General features: G+C 52.9%; 1 protein-coding gene across 2 annotated transcripts; it reads left to right on the plus strand.

The window, feature by feature from the left end:
* Positions 1–390: 390 nt before the first annotated feature.
* Positions 391–27,430, plus strand: CAPN1 (calpain 1). Of its 2 annotated transcripts, none has more exons than XM_030333161.2 (22): positions 391–528; positions 1,365–1,632; positions 1,794–1,863; positions 2,136–2,254; positions 3,994–4,127; positions 4,218–4,386; positions 5,237–5,320; positions 5,674–5,759; positions 6,111–6,185; positions 6,323–6,483; positions 20,777–20,958; positions 21,678–21,689; positions 22,493–22,704; positions 22,802–22,841; positions 23,412–23,477; positions 23,569–23,626; positions 24,384–24,448; positions 24,837–24,905; positions 25,144–25,222; positions 25,817–25,933; positions 26,253–26,311; positions 26,644–27,430. In XM_030333161.2, exons 2-22 carry the CDS (start codon positions 1,366–1,368, stop codon positions 26,668–26,670), a joined length of 2,151 nt encoding a protein of 716 aa, XP_030189021.1. In that variant the 5' UTR covers positions 391–528; position 1,365; the 3' UTR covers positions 26,671–27,430. The 2 variants fall into 2 exon arrangements, with proteins under 2 accessions (XP_030189021.1, XP_030189020.1); XM_030333160.1 differs by lacking the exon at positions 391–528 and adding an exon at positions 627–729.
* Positions 27,431–27,534: the final 104 nt, after the last annotated feature.

A 27,534-nucleotide genomic window follows, 5' to 3' on the forward strand; every position in this document is an offset into this window, starting at 1 on the left:
CCGTGCCCTTCGCGGCGCAAACGGGAAACCGAGGCCAAGAGGGGCAAGGACTCGCCCAGGGTCGCGCGGCGGGGGTGGGGTGGGGGCGGGGAGCCGGGGTGGGGGGGGGGCCCTGCCGCTGCCGGCCGAGCGTTCCCCCGCAGGCGAGCGCCCTGCCCGGCCCCTCCTTGGAGCGGCTGCTGCCGCCGCCGGGGGTAATCTCGGCTGGGCGCTGGGGGCCGGGGGCCGGGGCGGGGGCGGAGGCGGCCCGGGGAGGCCCGAGGGGCAGGGAATGCCCTCCGGGGGCGCCGCGTGGGGTGGGGCCGCCCGGCCCTGCAACTCGAGCCGCTGCCCCGGGTTAAAAATACCCCCGGCCCTGCCCTCCCCGCACCCCTCCCCCTCCCCCGCAGTGCCCTTCCGTCTGGGCGCCGGCGGCCCCTCCCGGGGGACAACTCCGCCTTTTACTAATTTGTCCTCTCGCGGAGCTGGCCGCCGAGGGAGGGGCGGGGAGACACCGCTAGAGAGATAGTCGCAGAAGGTGGCGGAGAGGTAAGGGAGAGCGGAGAGGAAGCGGGGGTCGGAGCCCGGGAGGGGAGGGAGAAGGAGGAGGAGGGAGGGGGAGAGGAGGGCGGAGGAGCAGCGGGAGGAGGGCGGGGAGGAGCGCTCTTCCTGGTTGGGCCCTGCCCTGAGCCGCCACCCGGGAAGGCAGCCGCGGGGACCGCTGCGATCCCCCAAACACTGCTCCCCCAGGTAAGGAGCTGCATGGCCGGGCCGGGATTCCCCGACCCTTGGCCACTGCGGCCGGCCGAGGGGCTGCCCCTACCCCGGGGCCTTCTGCGTGCCTGGGACAGGGGCGGGGGCTGGGGAAAGCCGCACAGCCCGGGCCACCGGCCCAGCCTGCGCTCATCACTGTCTCCAGGGTCTGAGCTGGGGGAAGGCCAGAGGGGAAGGGGTCCAGCAGCCCTGAGCACCCAGCCTGCCTCAGGGGTCTGGGGACGGGGTCCCTGGCTGCCCGAGGTTCTCAGCCTCCAAGCCAGGGAAAGGGGCCAGCGCCTAGGAGCTTGGCTGTTTGGGGAGGGGGTTACCGTGTTATTATCTCCAGGCTCTGCCCTGCCCCACCTGGCTGGCTGGCCACAGCACTGCAGGCCCAGGACAATGGGAGTCTGGGAAGGGAGAGGTGGTAGCCTTGTGGGGGGGGGGGGGGGTAGGGAGGTGGTGGCCAGCACACCTAGGGGCAGAGAAGCCCCTCTCCTGGATGCTGGGAGCATAGAGAGGTGGGGAAACCCCAGGTTTGGAAAGGAAGGGTGGGCAGCGGGCCACAGGCGGGAGCCCCAGTTCTAGCCCCGGGAAGGCCTGGGTTCTGAGCAGGGTGGTCTGTCCTGCAGGATGGCCGAGGAAATCATCACCCCGGTGTACTGCACGGGGGTGTCTGCACAAGTGCAGAAGCAGCGGGCCAAGGAGCTGGGCCTTGGCCGCCATGAAAATGCCATCAAGTACATGGGCCAGGATTATGAGCAGCTGCGGGCTCACTGTCTGCAGAGCGGGGTCCTCTTTCGTGATGAGGCCTTCCCCCCGGTGCCCCAGAGCCTGGGCTACAAGGACCTGGGCCCCAACTCCTCCAAAACCTATGGCATCAAGTGGAAGCGTCCCACGGTGAGAGGGACCACCACCCTGGGTGGGACTCAGTTTACCCCCATCCTGGGTGAGGAGTGGGAACAGGACTCCACGTCCTTGGTGGGGAGTGGGGTCTGGGGTGGCTGGGTTCCAGTGTCTAGGAGGGCTGGCCCAGAGACAGGACTCTGGGTCTCTTGCAGGAGCTGCTCTCAAACCCCCAGTTCATTGTGGATGGAGCCACACGCACAGACATCTGCCAGGGAGCACTGGGTAGGCCCTGGGGGGGGGTGGGTTCTGGGTGTTTTTTCCATAATAGTTCCCCATGCCTGCTCCTTCCGGCTCTGCCCTAACCCCTCCCTCCTGCAAGCTCAGACAGGCTCTGGCTATCAGTGCTGGGCTGGTTTGCCTAGATTCCTGGGTCTCTTCTGTAAGTCGAGGGACCCGGCACCCAGGGAATCCCAGTTTCTCCCCAGCATGGGCCCTCGTGCATCACTGGGAGCAGATTGGCAGAGCAGGTCTGATGTGGGTCCCTCCCATCCCAGGGGACTGTTGGCTCCTGGCTGCCATTGCCTCCCTCACCCTTAATGACACGCTTCTGCATCGAGTGGTTCCACATGGCCAAAGCTTCCAGAATGGCTATGCCGGCATCTTTCATTTCCAGGTGAGGAGCCCCGAATCCACGGGGGACCAGGGCGTGGGGGAAGGAGGGGTAGCAGGCACCGGAGGAGGTGAGGACCGGTGACGCACAGCAGTCTGCAGTTAGGTGGCTTAAGTCCACACCCTGTGGGGGCCAGTCCTTCCTCAGAAAGAATTTGACCTCCTGATACTATCTCAGATCTGTCATGTGTGAAACGATTGGGCAGGGCAGGTATTTCAGCTGGCAGTTTCCCTGTGCGTCTCACGGAGAAAGCACTTGGAGGGATAGAGAGATCTCTGTGTTATATCCTGTGGGACAAATCCTTTTCCTCCACAGGGCCTCAGTTTCCCCATCTGAAAAATAAATAACGTTCCACGGGGAGAAACGGAACAGCACATGGGGCCGTTCCACCCAAGACGTAAATGTCTGCACCCACCCACCCCCACCTCCTCTTGTGACTTCAGCAGTCTCCAGCCTCTGACAGAGCCCTGCAGAAAAGAAAGACAGGATTTAAGTCTGTTTAAACCAGTTATTCCTTTCTTGCACACAGGACCCATTTCTCAAGTGACACTAAGGAATTCTCAGTCAGCTGACGGTGGGAGACACACACCTCCGGGAATCCTGGATTAGACCCTCTGGCCCTAGTGGCCCCAGCCCTGCCCTCAGGACTCCTGGGGGCCCTCTCCTTACACCTAGTCAGGGAGTCCCTTACCCTATTCCGAGCAGACCAGCCTACAGGACCCACGGTGCCATCTACTTAGGCCAAGTGCTGCACCTGCTCCCCAAGCTGGTATGCAGGGGTGTGGCCTCGCTGCCCCTTCCTCCGCCCCCTTCCCTCACTCCTCTAATCGGCTCCTCCTCAACCTCTTGATTGGCCCGTTCAACACTCCCCCTACAACCCTCACTACTGGGGTCCACCTCCTCCCTTTGTCCCATTGTTCTGCCCTCCTTCCTGCCTCCCTAGCCCTTGGCCGCTTCTGCCCCAGGGTCCTGACTCCTCTGGGCCCTGGGAAACCCGTCTCTCTGGCCATCCCTGAAGCAAACTCATGATTGCGGGGAACGTCACCCATCTTGTGGTCTAGATGCCACATTTTTGATCTACACTTAATTTACACGTTCACCCCCGCCCCCCATACACACACACACACACACACACACACACACACACACACATGTCCGGACCTAGCTTGGGGAGAGGAGAGATAGGGGGCTGGTTCCATGGAAGCCAGGTCCCCAGGGCTTTCCAACCTCTCCATACCTGACAAAGCACCTTGGTCTGTTTCAAAAATATCAGTAGTGCTGCCCTAAAAGGTTTACCTTTGTGATCGCGTTTAGTGTTCCCTTGAGGACGGCCCTGCTGTTCCCTTTAAAAAAAATTTTTTTTTTTTTAGTGTTTATTTTTGACAGAGAGAGAGAGACAGAGCATGAGCGGGGAGGGGCAAAGAGAGAGGGAGACACAGAATCCAAAGCAGGCTCCAGGCTCCCAGCTGTCAGCACAGAGCCCGACGTGGGGTCGAACTCACAGACCGGGAGATCATGACCAGAGCCCAAGTCGGACCCTCAGTGCTCAACTGACGGAGCCACCCAGGCGCCCCCCTGCTGTTCCCTTTTATGGATAAGGAAACTGAGGCTCAGAGAGGATAACTTGTTCAGGATCCTGTATCTAGAGACAGTCACGTCTCTAGTAAATGGCAGAGTTGAGACTTGAGCCGCGGCCTGGGAGATCCCAAAGCAGGTGTTCACTGTGCTCTCCCCCCCTCCAGCTGTGGCAGTTTGGGGAATGGGTAGATGTGGTCGTGGATGACCTACTGCCCATCAAGGACGGGAAGCTGGTGTTTGTGCACTCCGCCCAAGGCAATGAGTTCTGGAGCGCCCTGCTCGAGAAGGCCTATGCCAAGTGAGTGGGGGCCCGGGGCAGGGCTCCAGGCACCCCTGGGGTCTAGGGTCTCGTTTGATGTCTGAGTGCTGACCTGGGGCTGCCCTGCAGGGTGAATGGCAGCTATGAGGCCCTCTCCGGGGGCAGCACTTCGGAGGGCTTTGAGGACTTCACAGGCGGAGTCACCGAGTGGTATGAGCTGCGCAAGGCACCCAGCGACCTCTACCAGATCATCCTCAAGGCGCTCGAGCGAGGTTCCCTCCTGGGCTGCTCCATCGACGTGAGTGCACCCAGCCCTGCCCCCCGCGCCCCGACCTGTGACCAGTCTCCTCTTGCAGCCTGGCCTCATCCCTTGTCCCGGGCTTGGCTCCAGACCCTGTCCTTCACCCCACACCGTCTCTGGACGCTCCCCCGGCCTTATCCGTCCCTCCGGTCCCATCTGCCTCCGTTGTGTCTGGCGTCATGCCTGCCCCCCAAACCTCAGACCTCAGCTTGCCTTCCCTCCCTCCCGCCGCTTGATCCTGTCATCTAGTGCTGTGCCCATCCGCCGTCCAGCTCACCAGCCTCCGACTTCAGCTCTTTCCTAGCCTCCGCTCCCGCCCGGCCTCCTTCACCCTCTTTGCTGCTGTTCTGTTCCCACGACTCACCCTTGATCTCAGCCTCCTCCCCCTACATCACTGCATCCTCGACTCTAACCCCGTTCCCACCTTCCACCTTTCCCCAGTCCTGGCCACCTCTAGCCTGTCCTCACCCCCTCCTCCACCTCACTGCATCGCTCCTGCAAGGGCCTTGGGGCTCTGGGGGAGCTACATGCGACTGTACGTGTGTGGACGTGCGTGTTTGCACGGAGTCCGGTCAGCTCTGGTCAAAGCAGTGTCAGTGGGCTGCCCAGGTCCCCTACCGGCGGTAATGTGGACGGAGTGCCCAGATGGCCCCTCTTCTAGGGGCACCGTGTGAGGGGCTATTAGGCGGAGTCAGGGTCCCTGCCTGCCACTCCCAATAGCTGTCATATGTGCGTGGGGAACGTTCAAGACCCGTGAGTGTTTGGCACTCACCTCCTGACTGGGGATGGGGACGCCAGCCTGGTCCCCGGAACCTGGCCCCTGACCACAGCACGTGTGTCTCTACAGATCTCTAGTGTCCTGGACATGGAGGCCATCACCTTCAAGAAGCTGGTGAAGGGCCACGCCTACTCTGTGACGGGGGCCAAGCAGGTACCACCGCACATGGGAGCTGTCCCTGCAGGGTGGTTCCTGCCCCCTTGCTTGCCTTTGCCTGTCTGGCCTGTGACCAGGGCTGTGGGAGGGGCTGGCACTTCCTCTGACCTCCTGCAGCATCTTATTTGTCTCTTGGGGCCACTCGTCCCGAGATGTTTATCTTACCCTGCCCTGATTTTCTGTAGTCTTGTGCGTAGCTGCCTCCCTCCATGGTAAGTTCCTAGAGAAAGGGCTGTACTTCCCCTGGCATGGTGCTGGGTACCGAGCGGGGCTCCTGAGGATGAGGTGGTGGGCAGGGGTGTTTAAGGTGCGTGCCAGAAGCAGGCGCTGACGGGAGCTCTGGGGCACAGGTGAACTACCAGGGCCAGATGGTGAGCCTGATCCGGATGCGGAATCCCTGGGGCGAGGTGGAGTGGACGGGAGCCTGGAGCGACGGGTGAGGGGCAGAGGACGCTGGCCGGGGAGGCTGGGGAAGGCTGGTCAGTGCCACTGGCATTTCTGCTGGGGCTCTGCTCGGGATTGAACGGGGGTGGGGGGGGTGGGGAGGGGTGGCATCTCCATGTTACTGGGTCTGGGGGGCTGTCCCGACAAAGCTCAGGCCCAACCGGCCACCGCACCCAGCCTGTGAGCATCCTCAGAGCTGGCCATGACGAGGCAACCCCTGGGATGGAATCTCGGGCTTGACCATGGGGAGGTCTTCTGACCTGGGCTGAGAGCACAGGCCCCAGGAACAGAGGCCGGCGGGTCAGTTCCCACCAGCCCCCGGCAGCACCCTTCTCCCCGCCAGCTCCTCGGAGTGGAACAACGTGGACCCTTACGAGCGGGAGCAGCTCCGGATCAAGATGGAGGATGGAGAGTTCTGGTGAGCGCCCCCGCTCCTTAGTCAGGTCCCTCTCGGGGCCTGGCGCCCCAGCTCCCAAGCTGCACAAAGCCCGCATGTGCCTCCTCCCTGGGTGCCCTGGCTGGGGACCATGGCTCATCCCTGCACCGTGACCCCAGGATGTCCTTCCGAGACTTCTTGCGTGAGTTCTCCCGCCTGGAGATCTGCAACCTGACGCCCGACGCGCTCAAGAGCCGGTCCATCCGCAAATGGAACACCACGCTCTACGAGGGCACCTGGCGGCGGGGGAGCACCGCGGGGGGCTGCCGGAACTACCCAGGTGATCTGACCTCGCGGCCAGCAGGGCGCACAGGGGCAGGGAGCACGGGGTGGCAGTCGGGCCCTGCTGCCTCCCGGCTCGAGGGCCTCGCCCACCGCAGGTCCCCTGGCTGGGCCTCAGTTTCCTCGTTTGTAAGATAGCATGAGATAGATTGCGCTGAGCTCTGGGATTTGCTTTGAGACCCACAGTGTTGAATGTACTTGTAAATTCTGAAGAGCCATGCTGGATTCACCATCCTAGGGCCTGAGCCCAGGGAGTTAACAAGTGGAGAAGCCTCTGTTGCCATCCAGCCACTTTTCTGTCACTCCTCATTCTGGAACCTTCTCTCCTGGCCCACTGTCTTCCTCCCTGGGCCTCCATCACCTTTGCCTGGGCTTCTGAATCTATGTGGGTGACTTGGTCCACGGCCTGGCCTCTCTATTCTTCCCCGTCTTGACCTGCAGTGGCCTTTTTTTCTTCCACCTTAGTTCAGCCACCCCCTGAGACACCCGGGAGCCCAGCCACACCTTCCCGTCTGACCTCTGCCTTCACCCGTTCAGCTCCCTTATCCTGCAGCCCTCAGCGGCGTTTTATTATCTGGTCCGTTAAAGCCACTGTTGTGGTGTCCTTTGTCTCCCGTCTTGTCTTCTCATCAGGTTAGCATCGTCGTTGTAATCTTGTCCCTGCAAACACTCTGCCTCCTGCCTTGTGGCTCCCTCTGCTCCTCCCCCGCCTCCCCCGGCACAACCAGAGTCCTAACTGAGCCCCCTTCATCAGCTTCAGGACCACCGAGTGTGGCTGCAGAGAAAATCACACACCCGGGGCTGCACCTGCCCTGTGAATTCACGGCCACAAATCCCAGATGACCACCTTTCGTGGTCCCCAACAAGTCCACTGCTGATGAGTAACGTTCCCATGCCCTCACACTGGCCTCCGTGGTTCCTCCCATCTGTGGACTCGGCCTTGTACTTCACTGGAAGATAGCTGTCTTAACTCAGGGCACCTCCTGGATTCTCCCCGCCTGTCTCAGCCTGTGCCTGTCATTACTGCCTTCCCGACTGTGACGGTGGCAGAACTGTCCAGGCAACAATTCGAGGCAACAATGTCCAGCTTGCCACCCTCCTGCGTTTCCTTTCCCACTCCCAGCTCACGTTGTAACCCACGCCCGTCCAGCTTCCGTCCTCACCATGCTACTGTCACTGCTGGTTTGAAGGCCACACCGGAGCCTTTGTCTTTGCCAAACCCACCTCCGCTCTGTTCTCATGTCCTGCGTTCTCCACCTTCCCAGCATGGCTCACAGCCTCGTTTTGGTCTTCTCCTCCCTCATGGGGATCCAATTTGAGCTTTTCCTCAACTAGAAGACCACTGTTCCCTGCATCATTTAGTGCGAAATCTGTCCTTTTCCTCGCTGTCCTGGAGTGACAGCTGTGTCCTGTAGCTCCCGTGTATGTGTGGCTCTGTTTCCGGGCTCACCATTCCATCCCTCGGTCTGTGCCTCCAGCTGATAGCACGTTGGTTTCATTGCTACAGATTTATAGCTTTTGGGCAGGGTGAATGCCTTCAAGAGTCTCTTAGCTATCCTCGCCCTTTGTTTCCCTGCATGAATTTTAGAATCAGCTACCAGGTCGTACAAAGAATCCTTTTTGAGGCTTTAATTTGAATTGCACTGAATCTATAGATCGATTTGGGGAGAAAGGACATCTTTTTGGTTTTGAGTCTTCTTACCTAAGAATGTGGTATATCTCTTTCTTTATTTTGGTCTTCAGTGTCTCTCAATAACGTTTTATAATTTCTATTTAAAGGTTTTGAGATTTATTACTAGATACTGTATCATTTTGTTGCTATTATATTAATAACATTAAAAAATGTAATGTTTATTTTTTGAGAGAGAGAGAGAGAGAGAGAGAGAGTGGAGGAGGGGCAGAGAAAGCGGGAGACACAGAATCCGAAGCAGGCTCCAGGCTCCCACCTGTCAGCACAGAGTTTGACACGGGGCTTGAACCCACGAACCGTGAGATCATGAACTGAAGTCAGACACTTAACCAGCTGAGCCACCCAGGCACCCCAGTGTTTATTTATTTTTGAGAGAGAGAGAGAGAGAGAGAGAGAGCACAAGCAGGTGAGGGGCAGAGCGAGAGGGAGACACAGAATCCAAAGCAGGCTCCAGGCTCTGAGCTGTCAGCACAGAGCCCAACGTGGGGCTCGAACCCATGAGCTGTGAGATCATGACCTGAGCTGAAGTTGGATGCTTAACCTTAAGACTGAGTCACCTAGGCGCCCCAGTATCTCTTTTTAAAATTACATCTCCCATGTAATAGTGGCTGATAAACAGTAACATGCAGTTGACCTTTTAAATGTATTTTATATCCAGCAAACTTGTTACACTATAATTAATTTTACTGATTTATCTATAGATCCTTTTTGATTTTCTAATTGCAAATAATGGTAAATTTGTTCGTTTCCAATTCTTATAACTCGCACACTCCACCCATTTTACTGAGCCAGCCAGGCGCCCCCTCCCCCCACCCCCACCCCCACCCCCACCCCTTAGCCCTTTCATAAAGGACAACTTTTTACTACTGGATGTTTACTACAGATTTTATCCCTAAAGTTTCTTCTGTTCTAGTTTTTTTGTAGATGCCTTTATCATATTAATGAGGTTTGATGTCATTAAATGCTTTTAGGTGTATTTATTACTATAATATGCTGCTTATCTCTTAAAACGGTAAATTACGTTAATCACTTTTCTAATATTAAATCAACCTTACATTCCCGAGTGAAAAAACAACAACGCGGTCATGACATAGTTTTTTCAACTGTAGTTTTACATCCAAGTTCACAAATGAGATTTGCCCGTAATTTTCCTTTCTCATACTGACCTTGTCTAGTTTTGGTACGGGTACTATATTTGGCTCAGAAGGTGAACTGGGAAGTGTTCTTCTTCTATTTTCTGGAAGAGTTGCATAAGATGGGATGATTTGTTGCTTAAATGTTTGGTAGACTTGATCTTTAAAGCTATTAGCCCTGCTCTGTTCTTGGTGTGAAAATTAACATTTTGATACTGATCTTTAATGGTTATAGGATTATTCAGGGTCCTTTATTTCTTCTTGAACCTATTTTGACCAAGTTGTGTTTTCTAGGAGTTTATTTATCCTTTGCCTCTGTTTTCAAAATTATTAGCAGAAAGGTATTAATATATTCCGATACCTCTTCTGTAATGACGTCCTCTCTTATTTATTGTATTATTTATTTGCACTTCCCTTTTTTTTTTAATATATTTTTTTAACGTTTATTTTTGAGAGAGGCAGAGAGACAGAATGCAAGCAGGGTAGGGAACAGAGAGAGAAGGAGAGACAGAATCTGAAGCAGGCACCAGGCTCTGAGCTGTCAGCACAGAGTCTGATGGGGGGCTTGAACTCACGGACTGCGAGATCATGACCTGAGCCTAAGTCGGTTGCTTAACCGACTGAGCCACCCAGGCGCCCCTGCACTTTCTTTCATCTTTATTAATTCTGTGAGAGGTTTGTTGGTATTATGCTTAAAGAAATGACTTTTGACTGTTGATCTTTGTATAGTATTATTTTCTTTTTTTTATGTTTATTTATTTTGGTGGGGGGTGATTGCGATCAGGGAAGGGGCAGAGAGCGAGGGAGAGAGAGAATCCCAAGCAGGCTCTGCCCTGTCAGCATAGAGCCTGATGCGCGGCTAGAACTCAGGAACCTGTGAGATCAGGACCTGAGCTGAAATCAAGAGTCAAACACTTAATGGGCTGAGCTACCCAGGTGCCCCTATAGTATTATTTTCATATGACTGATCTTTGCTTTTCTATTCACTATTTCATTCCTTTGCTTTCTTTAGATTTATTTTTAGACCTTATTTTATGACTTCTTAAATTAGTGGCTTATTTCCCTAATTTCGATTATTTTTTTCTTTGTAAACACCTGAGGTGATACATTTCCCTTCCAAGTGCATCTTTGAGTTACACAATTTTGATAATGTTTTGAATAACTGGTATAATATGCTATAAAATTCCCACTTTTAATGTATACAATTCAGTGGTTTTTAGTATACTGGTAGTGTTGTGCAATTATCATCACTAATGCCAGAACATTCTCACTACTCCCAAGAGAAACCCTGTATCCATGAGCAGTCACTCCCTGTCTTCCAATCTCCCCCTAAACCCCTGGCAAACACGAATCTGCATTTTTTTTTTCTCTCTAGATTTGCCTCTTCTAGACTTTTCTTATAAATGGGATCACACAACATGTGTGGCCTTTTGTGCTTCTTTGTTTATTGTGATGTTTTCAAAATCTGTCCATCTTGTAATGTGTGTCAGGACTTGATTTCAATTTTAGGGCTGAATAATATTCCACGAGTTGGAGATACCACATTTTGCTTATTCATTCATCAGTTGACGGACATTTAGATTGTTTCTAGTTTTGGGGTATTATGAGTAGGAATGCTATGAACATTCATATACCTGTATTTGTGTGAGCAAAAGTTCTCTTGTGTCTCTAAGTAGGAGCAAAATTGTTGGGATCCATGGTAACTCCCGTGTTTAACTTTCTGAGGAGCTACCAGCTGTTTTCCAAAGTGACAGCACCATTTTACATTCCCGCTAGCAATGTGTGAGTTCCAACTTCTCCGCATCCTTGTCAACACTTGCTGTTGTCCATGGTTTTTAGCCATCCTGGTGGGTATGAAATGGTATCTCATTGATGATGTGCATTTCCCTAATGACGAATGATGTTGATAAGAATATCTTTTTATGTAATTATTGGGCACTTACATATATATTTCAGAGTTTCTATTCCAGTAGTTTGCCCATTTTTAGATTGGGTTGTCTTTTTTTTTTTTTTTTTTTTTTTTTTTAATTCATTTTGAGAGAGAAAAAGAGAGCAAGAAAGAGAGATTACGGGGTAGGGGCAGAGAGACAGGGAGAGAGAGAGGATCCCAGGCAGGCTCTGTGCTGTCAAGGCAGAAGTCTACATGGGGTTCCATCCCACAAACTTAGAGATCGTGACCTGAGCTGAAACGAAGAATTGGACACTTAACCGACTGAGCCACCAGGCACACCGAGTTGTGTTTTTTTATACATTCTGGATATGACTTTGAGATTGATGATTTGCATATAATTTCTTCCATTCTGTGGATGTCTTCATTTTCTTGATAATGTCCTTTGAAGCATGGAAATTTTTAATGGTGATGATGCCCAATTTTCAATTTTTTCTTTTGTTGCTCATGGTTTTGGTGTCATATCTGAGAATCTATTGTCAAACCCAAGACCATGAAGATTTATCCTTGTGTTTTCTTCTGAGAGTGTTACAGTGTTAACTCTCATATTTAGATTGTTCATCCATTTCAAGTTAATTTTTGTATAGGCATACCTCAGAGATACTGTGGGTTCATTTCCTGACCACCACAGTAAAGTAAATACCACAATAAAGTGAGTTAAGTGAATATTTTGGTTTCCCAGTGCCTATATTATGTGTATGCTATACTGTATTCTATTAAGTGTGCAATAGCATTATAATGTCTTAAAAAAATTGTGTACATCCTTGATTTAAAAATACTTTATTGGTGGGGTGCCGATGCAGAGCTCAAACCCACAAAGCCATGAGATCATGATCTGAGCTGAAACTAAGAGTTGGATGCTTAACTGACTGAGCCACCCAGGCACCCCTAAATCACAAATGTTCTTAGTGGCATCTAGAATGGCAAATCCTTTCCAGAAGGTTTTCAATGAATTTTGCCAGGATCCATTGGAGGAATCATCTTCCTCACAAGATGTATTTGTTTTTTCTTTTAAAAAAATTTTTTAATGTTTATTATTGAGAGACAGAGAGACACAGAGCATGAGCAGGGGAGGGGTAGAGAGAGGGGGAGACATAGAATCTGAAGTAGGCTCCAGGCTCTGAGCTGTCAGCACAGAGCCTGACGCGGGGCTCGAACTCACAAACTGCGAGGTCATGACCTGGGCTGAAGTCGGTCACTTAACCAACTGAGCCATCCAGGCGCCCCAAGATGTATTTAAGTGGTAAGACTTGAAAGTTGCAAGTACTCCTTGATCCAGGGGATGCAGGGCGGGTGCTATGTTAACAGGCATGAAAACAACATTAATCTTGTTCTGTCTCCATTGGAGCTCTTGGGTTACCAGGTGCATTGTCAGCGAGCAGGTCATATTTTGAAAGGAATCTTTTTCTAAGCAGTGGGTCTCAACAGTGGTCTTAAAATGCCCAGTAAACCATGTGGTAAACAGGTGTGCTGTCGTGTAGGCTTTGTTCCCTAAAGAGCACAGGCAAAGTAGATATGGCAAAATTCTAAATAGCCCTAGGATTTTTGGAATGGTAAGTGAGCATCGCCTTCAACCTAAAGTTACCAGCTACACTAGCCCCTGATTAGAGAGAGTCAGCCTGTCCTTTGAAGCTTTGAAACCAGGCATTGGGTTCTCTCTAGCGATGAAAGTTCTGGACGGCATCTTCTGATACAAGGCTGCTTCGTCTACATTGAAACTCTGTTGTTTAGGGCAGCCGCCTTCGCTAATTACCTTAGCGAGCTCTTTTGGTAATTTGCTGCAGCTTCTGCACAGCACTTGCTGCTTCCCCCTGCACTTTCATGTTACGGAGTTGGCTTCTTTCCTTAAACTTCACAAACCGGCCTCTGCTACCTTCACACATTAATTCTGCAGCTTCCTCACCTCACGCGGCCTTCATGGAATTGGAGACAATGAGGGCTTTGCACTGGATTAGGCTTTTGCTTCGGGAACGTTGGGGCTGGTGTGATCTTTCATCCAGACCACTAAAACTTTTCCGTATCAGCAGTAAAGCTGTCTCACTTTCTTATCATGTGTGTTCACTGGAGTAACGTTTTTAGTTTCCTTCAAGATTTTTTTCCCCTGCACTCACAGCTCGCAGTTTGATGCGAGAGGCCTAGGCTTCTGCTTATCTTGACTTTTGATAAGCCTCATCATTTCTAGCTTTTGATTTGAAAGTGAAAGACAGGACTCTTTCATTGGAACACTCAGAGACCTTTGTAGGGTTATTAATTGGCCTCATTCCAAGATTTTTGTATCTCCAGGAATAGGGAGGCTCCAGAAGAAGGAGGAAGATGGGGGAATGGCTGGCTGGTGGGTGGAACAGTCAGAATGCACACAGCAGTTTTCTAAGTTCGCTGTCTTACGTGGGTGTGATTTTTGGTGCCCCCAGACAAGCACAGTAGCGATGTAAAAGATCACTGGTGTGAGATAGGTGCCCAACTTCATTCTTTTGCATGTGGAAATTCATTGTTTCAGTATCATCAGTTGAAAAGACTATTCTTTCCCCATCGAATGGTCTTGGCACCCATGTCAAAAATCAGTTGGCCATTGATGTCTGGGTTTATTTTTGGACTCTCAGTTCTTTTAGTCTGTATGTCTGTTTTTATGCGAGTACCACACTGTTGTAATTACTGTAGCTTTGCAGTAAGGTTTGAAATCAGAAAGTGCGAGTCTTCCAACTTTTGGGTTTTTTGCATAATCTTTTGGCTTCCGGGACCCTTATAATTCCATATGAATCTGAAGATATGCTTTCCACCTCTGTGAAAAGGCTGCTGGAATTTTAAGAAAGATGGCATTGAATCTGCAGATCACTTCAGGTAATGTTGACCTCATAATACTACTAAGTTTTCCGATCCATGAACATGGGATGTCTTTTTATTTTTTCATGTCTTTAATTTCTTTCAGCAACATTTTGCAGTTTTCAGTGTTCAGTCTTTCAACTCCTTTATTAAATTTATACCTAGATGTTTTATTTTTTTGGATACTATTGTAAAGGAATTGTTTCCGTAATTTACTTTTTCAGTTGTTCATTGCTGGTATATGGAAAAACAACTGATTTTTGTGTCTTGGTCTTGTAACCTGCAACTTTGCTGTATTTGTTATTAGTTCTAGTAACTTTTTTGTGGACTCTATGTTTTTCTACCTACAGGATCATGTCGTTTGCAGTTAGAGATAGTTTTCTTTTTCCTTTCCAACTTGAATACCTTTTTTCTTTTCCTTGACTAATTCATCTAGCTAGAACTTCCCATACAGTGGTTGTGTAGCAACGATGTAAGCAAGCATCTTGTTCCTGATCTTAGGGTGAAAGCTTCAGTCTTTCGCCACTGAGTATGATATTAGCTGGTTTTTCCGTAAACACTCTTTGTCATATTGAGGACATTCCCTTTTATTCTTAGTTTCCTGAATGTTTTTATCATGAACATGTGTTGGACTTTGTGAAATGCCTTTCTGCATCAATTAAGATGATCATGGGGTACCTGAGTGGCTTAGTTGGTTAAGCTCTTGATTTAGGCTCAGGTCATGATCTCACAATTCGTGGGTTCAAGCCCTGCTTTGGGTTTGGTGTGGACAGTGAGGAACCTGCTTGGGATTCTCTTAATCCCTCTCTCTGCCTCACCCCTGTGCGTGCTCTCTCTCTCTCTCTCTCTCTCTCTCTCTCAAAATAAATAAACTTTAAAATATATTAAAAAAAACCATGATCATGTAGGCTTTTCCCCTTTGTTCTATTAATGTGGCTTATTACATTGATTGACTTTGTGTTGAACTATCCTTCGTTCCTGGGATAAATCCTATTTTGTTGCATCTCGTCCTTTTAATATACTGTTGGACTTGATTTGCTAGTATTTTGTTGAGGATTTTTATGTTGATATTTATAAGTGATATCGTCCTGCAATTTTCTCGTGATGTCTTTATTTGGTGGGCTTTGGTATCAAGATAGTGTTGGCTTCATAGAATGAGTTAGTTTGTCAAAAAGAAATGATAATGTAAATGAGAAAACAGGGGTGCCTGGGTGGCTCAGTCGGTTGGGTGGCCGACTTTGGCTCATGCTTTGTGGGTTTGAGCCCCGCGTCGGGCTCTGTGCTGACAGCTCGGAGCCTGGGGCCTGCTTCAGATTCTGTGCCTCCCTCTCTCCCTGCCCCTCCCCTGCTCATGCTCTCTCTCTCTCTCTCTCTCTCAAAAACTAAATAAACATTTAAAAAATGCAAAAATATGAGAAATCACACAGAATCGTAATTAAAACAGTACGTACCTATGTTAGAAAAGAAAGATCTCAAATCAACAACCTGATCGTCTACCTTAAGAAGTAGTAAAGGGTCAAACAAAACCCAAAGCAAACAGAAGAATGGAAATAATAAAGATTAAAGTACACATGAATGAAACAGAAAATGGAGAAACAATGGAGAAAATCAACGAGACCAACAGTCAGTCCTTAGAAGAGCTCAGCAAAATTGTAAAATCTTTAACCAAAGTAAACAAGAAAAAAAGAAGACTCAGATTACTAAAATCAGGACTTAAAGAGAGACCATCATGATCAAACCAACAAAAATAAATGGATTATAAGGAAGTACTGTGAACCATTGTGTGCCAACCAATGAGCTAACCTAGGTGAAACGGACAAATTCCTGGAAAGAAACAAGCTACCGAGACCAACTTAAGAAAAAGAAAAAATCTGGATAGACCTGTAACAATTAAGAGTGAATTAATAACCAAACGTCCCAGTTACAACCTGCTAGTTACCGTTTTATTGTTGGTTTCTAACTTGATTTCCTTGTAGTCAGAAAACACGGTCTTATGAGATCGCAGCTTTGAAATAAACAGAAGCTGGTGCTACGGCCCAGTGCGTGTTCACATGTTCTCAGAAGACTGGTTCACGCTTTTGTGTGTGTGTCTTATATGCCAAGCACTCCCCTAAATATTTTAAGTATGATAACTTGTTTAACTTTCACACTGACCCTGTGAGGCTGGCACTATTATGATACCTGCTTTACAGGTAAAGAAAGTGAGGCACTGATAAGTGACGGAGCTGGGATTCGAACAGAGGCATCGCAGCCCTACAGTCTGTTCTCTCCAACGATCCGAGTGTCTCACAATTCTGAGTGTTAAGGGGAATGTTTTATAATTGTCCGTCAGATCACACTTAATATTTGGTCGGCTTAATTACTGGAAGAGGGAAGATAAAGTCACACACCATGCTGATGTTTTTGCTAGTTTCTCCCTTTATATCTGTCATTTTGCTTTACAGATTTTGCGTTATGATATTAGCTGCATCAAGCTTAGACTTGTTATAAGTTCCTAGTGAGTCAGACCTGTTTTGTTGTTGTTATTTAATGGCTGCCTTCTCCGGGTGTAATTCTTTAACTTTCTAGTCCCTCTCAGTCGCTGTCACTATAGCTGTTCCAATGTTCTTTCCGCTAGTATTTTTGTGGTATATTTTGTTATACTTTTTGATGTCTAATCTTTCTATAGCTCAGTGTTTTGGTGGTTATCTCTTGTAAACAGCACGCCACTGGCTTTTTGATCATCCGGTTTGAAACATTTTGCCCTTGGATTGGCAAGTTTAGTCCATTGACATTCATGGTGATTGCTGATGACTTTGTATTTATTTCAGCAGACTTCCTGTGCGTTTTCTGTTTGTCCCTCCTGCTATGCCTTATTTTGGATTGAGTTCTCTTGCTTTTCTCTCTACTAGTTTTCCCGTCTCTGGGTTTGGAGGACCGAGGTGTTTGCTCCGTTTCATTATTTGATACAGCCCATACTCACTGGCTCACCCATAGAAGAACAGTCTTTATTGCTCACCAATTCCACAACTTTTATCTGAGCTCATTTTCCATCTGCCTAAAACATAAGCCTTCGTATTCCTCCTTCTCCTTCCCCTCCACCTCCTTCCCCCTCTTCTCCTTCTATAAACTCTCTCCACTCTTCCGAAAATACCTCTGCAGCGTGCTCGTTCTTGACAATTCTCTGAACACAAAATTCTGGATTGCATTCCTTTTAGTCCATTGGAAGTACCGTTACTCTTCACTCTGCTTCTCTGGTTGCTCTGTGAGCCGAGACTCTGTCTCCCACGCCTTCTGTGATGCTTTGTCTTTTCTGTTTTAAGATTGTTCATGTTTTTTTTTTTTTTTTAACGTTTATTTATTTTTGAGACAGAGAGAGACAGAGCATGAACAGGGGAGGGGCAGAGAGAGAGGGAGACACAGAATCTGAAACAGGCTCCAGGCTCTGAGCTGTCAGCACAGAGCCTGATGCGGGGCTCGAACCCATGGACCGTGAGATCATGACCTGAGCCGAAGTCGGACGCTTAACCGACCAAGCCACCCAGGCCTCCCAAGATTGTTCATCTTTGAGGGGCACCTGGGTGGCTCAGTCGGTTAAGCGTCCGACTTCGGCTCAGGTCATGATCTCACGGTTCTTGGGTTCGAGCCCCGCGTCGGGCTCCGTGCTGACAGCTCAGAGCCTGAAGTCTGCTTTGGATTCTGTGTCTCCTTCTCTCTCTGCCCCTCCCCTGCACACGTTCTGTCTGACTCTGTCTCTCAAAAATAAATGAACGTAAAAAAAAAAAAAATTTTTTTTTTAAAAAAAGATTGTTCATCTTTGATATTCCGTAATTTCACCAAGATGTATTGAGGTGTGGATTTCTTTTTATTCTGCTTTGGATTCACTGGGCTCCCTGGGCCTGCAGGTTGATGTATTTCAACAATTCTAGAAAATTCTTAGCCATGGTCTTTTAGAATAACAGCTCCTTCTTATACTCTTCATTTTTTCCTTTTAGAATTCTAATCAAACGTAAGCTGGAACTCCTCGCTCAATCATCTAGTCTCTTATCATTGCTCAAATTTGCCGTCTCCTAATTTCCTTGCCTTGCCTTCTGATTCTGGGTAGTTCCTTCCGATCCATTCTCATTTCACGAGTTGTCTTTTTTGCTGTGTCAAATCTGGTGGTTAATCCTTCTAACAAGTACTTAGTTTTATTAAAAAAATTAATGTGTAGAAGTTCCAGTGGCTCGTTTTCAAATCTGTTTATTCTTGCTCATATTCCCAAGCTTCTCATTTGTTTCTTTAAATATAATAAACCCAGTCTTTTATATTCTGGCATCTGATTATTTCAATATTTTTAGTCTCAGAGGGTTGGTGTTTTGGTCCATTGTGGCTGCTGGTTCTCACTTACTCATGCCTTCTTTCCTTGTGAGATTTTTGTCTCCTTTGGCCTAGAAGTTCATCTGTGGGTGTTCTTTGAGTCCTTGGGTGAAGTTAGGTTCTTCCGGTGTTTCTATCAGTCACCTGGGATGACTCTTTGAATCCCAGGACACTTTTAAAAATAAATTATCTCCTGAAGGTTTCCTTGACTTCATAGGCAGAACGAATTGAAACTGGGGGCGTGTGGGTGGCTCAGTCGGTTAAGCGTCCAACTTCAGCTCAGGTCATGATGTTCTGGCTCGCGAGTTCAAGCCCCACGTTGGGCTGTGTGCTGACGACTTGAAACCTGGAGACTGCTTTGGATTCTGTGTCTCCCTCTCTCTCTGCTCCTCCCCCACTCACGCTCTGTGTCTCTCTCCTTCAAAACTAAATAAACATTTTTGAAAGATTTAAAAAAGGGGCGCCTGGGTGGCTCAGTCGGTTAAGCATCCGACTTGAACTCAGGTCATGATCCCACAGTTCGTGGGTTCGAGCCCCGCATTGGGCTCTGTGATGATAACTCAGAGCCTGGAAGCCTGCTTTGGATTCTGTGTGTCTCTCTCTGCCCCTCTCCCGCTTGTGCTCTGTCTGTCTGTCTCTCTCTCAAAAATAAACATTAAAAAAATTTTTTTAATTAAAGAAAAGAAGGAACAAATTGAAACTGCAAGATCACATGAAGGCTTGTGGTTATAAATTCTTGGGGAGAATTTTTTTTTTCCTTCCTCCCAGTGGGGTTTATTTTTCTTTCCTACGTATGCTGTTGGCATTCCTCATAGGGGTCCCAGTTTTATTGCAAAGATCTCCTGCTAGATTTTGTCTCCTGTCCCTGTACCCAGGGCTCGGGGTCTCCAGGAGTCTGCAGGAGTCCTTCGGCATTATTTACCTCGCGGGGCTCCTAGTGGCCATGTTTTTAAAAAGGCTTTATTGAGCTATCACTCACATACGGTCCAGTTCACCAACTTAAAGTGGAAAATTCAGTGTGGTTTGCATATATTCACAAAGTTGTGCGTCTATCAGCACATCAATTCTAGAGCATTTTTATTACCCCAAAAAGAAACCGTCCACCCTACAGCTGTCACTCCTGACCCCTCCTCCTCACTCCCAGGTAACCGCCAGCCTCCTCTCTGCGTCTGTGGATATGCCCTTTCATAGGCTTATCTGTGTTAGAGCCCATATCGGTACTCTCTTTTTGTTGCCGAATAGTATTCCATTGTTTGGTTATACCACGTTTTTAAAAATCCATTTCTCCGCTGATGGACGGTTTGGGTCACTTCTACCATTCGGGTATTACAAATAATGCCACTGTGAACGTTTACATCCACGTTTTTGTGTGGATGTACGTTTTCGTACATTGCAGTATTGAGTATCATTGCAGGGTCGTAGGATAATTCTGTGTGTAACCATTTAAGGAAGTGCCAGACTGTTTTCCGAAGTGGCGGCCCCGTGTTACATTCCCACCAGCAGTGTGTGAAGTTCTGATTTCTCCACATTCCCGGCTAACACTTGATATCTGTCATTTTGGTTAATGTCAACTTGGGGGGGGGGGAGGGGAATGCTGTGGCTTATTAGTGCCTCTAAAAAGCCGCTTTGCTTACTGTGTCCAGCACCTGGTTGTTTTAGGGGGTCGTGGGCAACTGAGTCACCAGACTGCCAGAGACGCAAGTCTCTGTCACCCTTTGCAGCCGAGTGGCCTCCTATCAGACCCTGCCTTGTCTTTTTCTCTCCTAAGTCATCGTCCACACAGCAGCTCCAGCTACCTTTGCAAATCCGAATCCATTCATGCCGCTCCTGGTGCAAGCCTGTTGGGGCGTGGGGAGGACCTTTTGCCCTTTGATTCAAACCACCCTCCTCACTGCCCACCCGGCTCCCGCCGACCTTTGCCACTGTCCACATTTCCCGTGCTTGCCGGAGCTGGGTGCTGCATTGGACACCGGCCATCTCCTCGTGTGGGTCCTTGTTTCTCCCTCCTGCTTCCCAGTGTCTTCCCAGGGCTTCTCCTTCAGATCTCACTCAAATGTCACCTCCTCAAAGACGCCTTCCCTGACCCGCTCCCAGCTCCAGCTTGCTTACTCTTTGTAATTGTTCTGATAAGTGCCCCGACTTGCTCAGACTTGGCCTCCCCTCCTGGAATGTGAGCTCATGAGGGCAGGGACCGCGTGTGCCCCCCCACTGCCCGTCTGTCACATGGCACACGGCGGACACTTAGTAATAATACCTGTTGGACGAATGAACGAAGGGACACATGGGGGAGGGGAAGCCTGGAGGCGGGGCCCACTCGGCTCTGCGCCTCCCCTGACCCGTCCCGCCAACCCACCTCCTACAGCCACCTTCTGGGTCAATCCCCAGTTCAAGATCCGACTGGAGGAGACGGACGACGCGGACGACGACTACTACGGGGGTCAAGAATCAGGCTGCAGCTTCGTGCTAGCCCTCATGCAGAAGCACCGCCGCCGCGAGCGCCGCTTTGGCCGCGACATGGAGACCATCGGCTTCGCGGTCTACGAGGTGAGCCGATCACACACACGATCACGCCGAACCGATCACGCCGAACCGGCGTCGAAAGCCGGCCTCCCGGCGCACCGTGGGCGAGCCCCACCAGGGGGCGCCAGAGGACACTGCCGCCACTGTCCCCCCGGAGGCGCCTGCCGTGGCCGCTCTTGGGCCGAGGGTTCTGGCTTAGCTGATGACTGTGAGGTAGCTTCTGGGGGACAGACTTTGGCTCGGCCTCAGAGAGAAGTGGGCAAGTGGGCGGCCCTGGAGGAGTAGTGAGCTCCCTGTCTTAGTATATAAGCAGAGACGGGCCTGGGAGGGCCCTGCTTCACTCGCTGTGTTCAACACAGAAACTTCTGGACCTTCCTGGCAGGGAAAGTGAACCGCTACAGTCTCGGCCCAGGCCCGGAGCTCCCGACAGCAAACTGGTGGGGACTCTGATGTCCCTGGGCTGTAGGACATTGCAGTTGGCCGCTCTGGGGGCTGTGCTGGGTCCGACTCAGAGCCAAGGCCCAGGGTGTTCCAGGGGTGAAGAGGACCTTGCCCGGGGCCTTTTCCTGAGGTCCTGAGGTGCCTCTCTGGCATGACGACAGGTCTGGGCGGCCAGTGGCCCCGAGCCCTGCCTCCCGGTCTCCTCAGATCCCGTGATTCTTAAGAACTCAGGGCCTCTGTCCAGCACACGCTGCGCCTGTAGGCCAAGCACACATCTCTAACTTCTTCCATCTCTCTGGCAGGTTCCTCCGGAGGTAGGTGACATCTGACACCTGGATTCACATACCCCTGAACACACAAGGCCTGTTGGTGCCCAGAGGGGAGCAAGATGGCAGCAAGCCCACACGTAGAGAGTTAAGAAGTCACCTCGTTTTACTGTTCGCGAACCGTCTTCCCACCCCCACCCGGAGGGGGCAGATGTTGCTGTCCCAGGGGGTCAGGACAGGTAGTAAGTGAGAGAGCTGGGTCTGAACCCCGGCCCTCAGAGTCCCGCCCAACACGCACACACGAGGCTCTTCCCGCCTTACTGTTTCCGCTGAGTTAGTGCCGGCTGAGGATGCCTCGGGCATCGGTTAGGAGCAGGGCGGTGGACAGGCTGAATATTCTGCACCCTCGAGCGAGTGGCTTAAGCTTAGGCCTCGGTGTCAGTATCTGTAAAATGGGCACAGGGCGCCGCCTCACGGGGCTGTCGTGAGCTTTGAATGAGGCGCCCCGTGGAGGGTACCCCGCGGTGTCTGACTCGGGGGACGCTCTGGGTAACGATAGCGGGAATGTTATTTCGCCGGAGTCCTAGTGTTCACGTTCACCTCCAGAGTATGTCCTCACCTCCGCCCTGTGCGGTAGGCAGCGTTGACCCCTCCATCTTGCGGACGGGGAAACTGAGACAAGATGATCTGGCGGGGCCGTGCAGCCCGAGGGCGACCGGGCCGAGACCAGCCTGCCAGCCGCTCGGCTGGGGCCCGGGGCCTGCGGCCCGGGTGTGCGGTGTGCGGGCAGCTCCCCGAGGGCGGGCTGAGGGGCCGGCTGCAGCCCTCACCCCCTCCTCCCCTCCCGCCAGCTGGTGGGCCAGCCGGCCGTGCACCTGAAGCGGGACTTCTTCTTGGCCAACTCGTCGCGGGCGCGCTCGGAGCAGTTCATCAACCTGCGGGAGGTCAGCACCCGCTTCCGCTTGCCGCCCGGGGAGTACGTGGTGGTGCCCTCCACCTTCGAGCCCAACAAGGAGGGAGACTTCGTGCTACGCTTCTTCTCGGAGAAGAAGGCCGGGACCGAGTGAGTAGAAGGCCCGTCCCCGGTGCCCACTCCCCCCGCCGCCGGGCCCCCCTGCACCCCCACCCTGACTGGCCCCTCTGTCCTTCCACCTCTGCAGGGAGCTGGACGACCAGATCCAGGCCAATCTCCCTGATGAGGTACGTGCCCTGCCCACCGCCCCCCACTGCCAGGTGCCTTCCTCCTCTGCCTCACCCCTTCACCCTGGGCGTATCATGGGGACCTGGGTGTCCTGGCTCCTGCGAGCCCCCCCGGCAGAAGCCTTAGGGGTAATACCAATCCCTCATCTGCCCAGCACTTTACGGTTTTGCAGAGGGCTTGGTGATAATAGTGACGCGAGGTCCCTGAGCTCTCGCTGGTCTCTGCCGGCTCTGTGCTGAGCTCCTTACCTGGTCACCCCTTTGCCTCCACAACAACCCTGTCCGGGTGAGGCCACCGTCTCCCCTTTCAGCGAGAAAGTCAAGTTCGGGGAGGTTAAGGAACTTGCCCAAAGCCTCCCCCCGCCATCACGGAGCTGAACTGCACTCTCCTCAGACCGCAGAGCCCCGGGCAGGGGGAGAGTGATTCCCACTTTACTGGTGACAAGAGGGAGGCTCAGAGACACGAGGAGGCAGGCGTGTGGTGATGAGTGGTCCCGGCCTCACCCCAGCTGCTGCCCATGCGGGGGCCTGGCCGGAGCGCCCCTCACCTTCTCCCCCTTCTCTATCTAGCAAGTGCTGTCAGAAGAGGAGATCGATGAGAACTTCAAGGCCCTCTTCAGGCAGCTGGCAGGGGAGGTAGGCAGGGTGTGGTGGAGCGGAGGGCGGGGAGGGGGGCGCAGGGGCGCAGCGTTTCTCCAGGGTGGGTGCCTCCTCCCTCTTCCCCCAGGACATGGAGATCAGCGTCAAGGAACTGCGGACCATCCTCAACAGGATCATCAGCAAACGTGAGTGTCCCAGGACAGCAGCTCTCCAACCTGTATTCGCCCCCCCCCCTGCCCCGCCAGACTCCAGAATCGAGGCTTCTGCTCTCACACTGAGCCCAACCCAAGCCCTTGGTCTTCATGGGCAGGGGAAGCCCCCACTGCCTTTCTGAGCCCTGCTCACCCCCATTTTCCTCCCAAACTCCTTGCACCATCTTGCTGGACCCTGTTCTCCATGCCCAAGTGCCGTGACCTGGGGTCGTTAGAAGCCGAGCTGGTGACAGCACCGTAGGAGCAAGGAACAGGCCTCCCCTTCCTCTGGAAGATACGCCCCAGGGCCAGGCCGAGGGGCTGCCTGCAGACTCCCCTGCGTGCGCAGCTCTAGGCGGCCCCGCCCCCCAACCTTTCCCTTTGCCCCTGCCTCTGACCTCCATCCATGCTGTTCCCTCAGCCCAGACCCCTCTCCTCTTGTCCCCCTTCGGGGCCTGCGGCCAACCTCACCCCCGCCCTGGCCGCCTTGGCCTCACGTTTCTACTGCGTTTCTCCCACTTTGGTGTAGCACTGATCTCCTTTCATTCTTGGTTCTTCGTGGTGTAGGCACCGGCTCGGTTGCTAAAGTACTTGACACTGTGCCAATAAAAGTGACCTGACGCACCCACTCTGCTAGGCTTTGCACACCAGGTGCCAGGAATCGAACTTCCCTGGTCCCCATCCCGCCCAGTGCCCGGGGGCAGGCCCCGGAAGCCTGCTGCTTGAGGTGTTGGAACCGATTTTCTTGCAGACAAGGACCTGCGGACAAAGGGCTTCAGCCTGGAGTCGTGCCGCAGCATGGTGAACCTCATGGACGTATCTTTTGCTTTCGTTTCGTGAGGCTGCTTTGGTGTGGGGGACGTGGTGGGGAAGGACGCCCTGTGACCTTTCCCGGAACAGTGCAGAGAAAGGGACAAAGCTCTGTGGAGTGTAGAGGGACCAGTCCTTTTCCCAGGCCATTTCCCCATGATTGGGGGGGGGGGGGCAACTGAGGCACAGGCTTTGTGTTGAGTGAGAGGTAGAGCAGGGCCTGGGTCCTTGAGTCACCTTAAGGCTGGTGCTGTTGGCACCCCTCCTTGTCCAACCCACCTGGCCCTGTGGGCGCCTGCCCTTCCCCCTCCCCTCGTTTTGCTGTCAGTCTCCCCTTCTCCCCATTGTTCCCTCACCCTGTGCGGGTTTAAGCTTCCTAACGGTAGCCCTCCAGCGGGACGGCAACGGGAAGCTGGGCCTGGTGGAGTTCAACATCCTGTGGAACCGCATCCGGAATTACCTGGTAGGTGGTCCCTCCCTCCTGTGCGGCCTCAGTCCCAGGAGGGGTCTGCTGCGGGCTCCCAGACGGGCTGCGTGGTCTAGGCCCTCCGCCCTGGGTCTGCCGCTCCAGACCCCAGCCCCCGGCCCACCTTTCGGGTCTTTGCCCTCCACCCGCAGCAGCCCCCCCCCGACCCTGGGGTGGGCCGGAAGGGCTGGGTGCCTCCCTCGGCCTGGCCCTCACCCTCTGTTCCCCACTCTAGTCCATCTTCCGGAAGTTTGACTTGGACAAGTCGGGCAGCATGAGTGCCTACGAGATGCGGATGGCCATCGAGTCTGCGGGTAAGGCCTGTCCCCAGGCAGACGGCCCAAGGCTGACTGCCTGTCGGCGGCTCCCCAGAGTGGCGGCCCGCGGCCCCGGCCCTGTCCCCGGGGTGGAGATGGTGATGGTGTGGCGGTAACGGCCATCTCCTGCCTTCTTACTGAACTACTGAGCCAAGTGCTTTATCAGCGCTTCCTTGTGTCCTCACTGTGGCCTAACGGGGATAAGGTCTTTTACTGTCTCCATTGCGCCCGGAGAAAAGCACGATTGGGGACAGAGACTGGCCTGCGGCCACACAGCCAGGGAGAGAGAGGTGGAGCTGGGCTCCAGAGCCTCCAGTGAGAGAGGTGCGGGCCTCATCTTCACAGTCCCGTGTCAGGATGAGGCGAGGGCACTCGGCACAAACAAAACTGGACCCCCGGGCCCTCCTTGGCCGCTGATTCCCTGGGGCGGTCTGGGCTCCCGCTCCCTCGGGCTGGCACTTGCTTGCCCAGCACCCGCCCCGCCCCCCGCACCCAGCTCCTGGCCCTACTCAGGTGGGGCTCACCCTGCCCAGGCCCCAGCGCCCCTCCCTGGCCCCGCTTCCCTGGCCTTCACGCACTCTCCTGGGCCAGGCTTCAAGCTCAACAAGAAGCTGTACGAACTCATCATCACCCGCTACTCGGAGCCCGACCTGGCCGTGGACTTTGACAACTTCGTGTGCTGCCTGGTGCGGCTGGAGACCATGTTCCGTGAGTGTCTTCATCTGGCTGCTGCCTCTGGTTCTGTCTCCCGTAAGCTGATGGGAATGACAGCTACAGATGGGACCTCTGTGCCATGGCGTGTCCCAGAGAGGCGAAGTACCTGGGAACCTGAAGGCCGAGTCGGGAGACTGGGGGAGGGGGGAGGGCAGTAGGGGAGGGGGAGGACAGCAGAGAGCGCTGCTTCCCAGTGTGACAGGTGAGGGCTTGGGGTGCCGTGGGGATGTGGGGGGGAGGGGCAGGCGGCAGGGTGCTCCTGCATGAATGTCCCACTGATTTCCAATGCCAAAACGTCTTCTTTTGAACGTAGGGTTTTTCAAAACTCTGGACACAGATCTCGACGGGGTGGTGACCTTTGACTTGTTTAAGGTGGGAGCTTCCCTTGGCCGTGGCGGGGGAGGGTATTCGGGTGGTGATGCTTTCTACCCACCCGGGGCAGGAACTTGTGGCCTCAGAACCAGACCCAAAGGGCGGGCCTCTGGAAGGATGGAAGGATGGGATGGGGGTGTCTGGGTCTTGGGAAGGGAGGTGGGGGGCATGCTCCTGGAGGTCTTCGTGGGTGCCTGCGCCCTGGTCTCCCAGGGGTAGAGGAGGTAAGAAAGTGCCCCTCCCCAGAGACGGTGGCCCCTGGGCTAGGAGGCTGGACTGGGCGTTTCTGCTGTCCCTGGCTGACCTCTCTCTCTGCCCTCCTCTGCCGGCAGTGGTTACAGCTGACCATGTTTGCATGAGGCAGGGGCTCCGGTCCCCTTGCCGTGCTCCTCTCCCTCGTCTGCCAAGCCATGCCTTCCCGCCATGCCGCACCGGGCCACACCAGCTGCAAGTGCCTTCCTTGGAGCAGGAGGCGGCCTTGTCCTCCTGTCCCCTCACCTCCCAGCTGCCACGGTTCCTCTGCTCTGCGTAGAGCCGTGTGGCCCTCCCTGCCTTCTCCAGTCATGGGCTCAGATGGACTCCCCCCGCTCCTCCCGTCGCCAAACGAGGAAGGCCACTTCGCTTGTTCCTGCCTCAGGACGAGGCTGCCAGGGGAGCTGACGGCCCCGGGCCTCCGAGCATCCTGACGTGTCCTCTCCCCTCGCTGCAGCCAGAGGGCGCCCACCCAGCCTACCCAGCGGCCTCACCTGCAGACTTTACACCATAACCACTAACTCTGCACAGTCTGCCGTCTAGATGTGCGGAAGCCCTTCCCAGCCGAGGCCTCTTCCTGGGGCTGGGAATGCCTGTTCTCCCCCGTGCAGAAGCCAGTGCCCCTCACCTCCGTGGCCTGCCCCCCAGCCCTGCCCCACCTGCCGACCAGGAGTCACCTGGACTGAGGGGTGGTCAGGCGCTCCCTCCCTCGCTCCCTCCTTTTTTATATCGGTGATTTTAAAGGGGACTCTTCAGGGACCGGTGTACCAGTAACGGGGGTGCCAGAGGCACCTGGGTGTGGGGTGGGGGTGGGGTCTCGGGTTTCCATGCAGAGAGACCCCAAACAATAAAGGAAAAGGCCCCACATCTGTCTCTGGAGTGTGCTTCTGTCCAAACCTGCTGCCCAGGAAGGCATCAGCAAGCCTTGACCTTCAGGGACAGCCCGGGACCTCACACCACCCCTGCCCGCC

This window comes from Lynx canadensis, chromosome D1, assembly GCF_007474595.2.
Source record: "Lynx canadensis isolate LIC74 chromosome D1, mLynCan4.pri.v2, whole genome shotgun sequence".
Lineage (NCBI taxonomy): Eukaryota > Metazoa > Chordata > Mammalia > Carnivora > Felidae > Lynx > Lynx canadensis.

Bases quoted from the DNA above. Each gene is read 5' to 3' on its own strand.
- CAPN1 (XM_030333161.2), top strand. From the start codon at position 1,366: ATGGCCGAGGAAATCATCACCCCGGTGTACTGCACGGGGGTGTCTGCA. The intron at 6,186-6,322 runs GTGAGCGCCCCC...CCGTGACCCCAG, and splicing joins ATGGAGGATGGAGAGTTCTG to GATGTCCTTCCGAGACTTCT. The intron at 25,223-25,816 runs GTAAGGCCTGTC...CTCCTGGGCCAG, and splicing joins GATGGCCATCGAGTCTGCGG to GCTTCAAGCTCAACAAGAAG.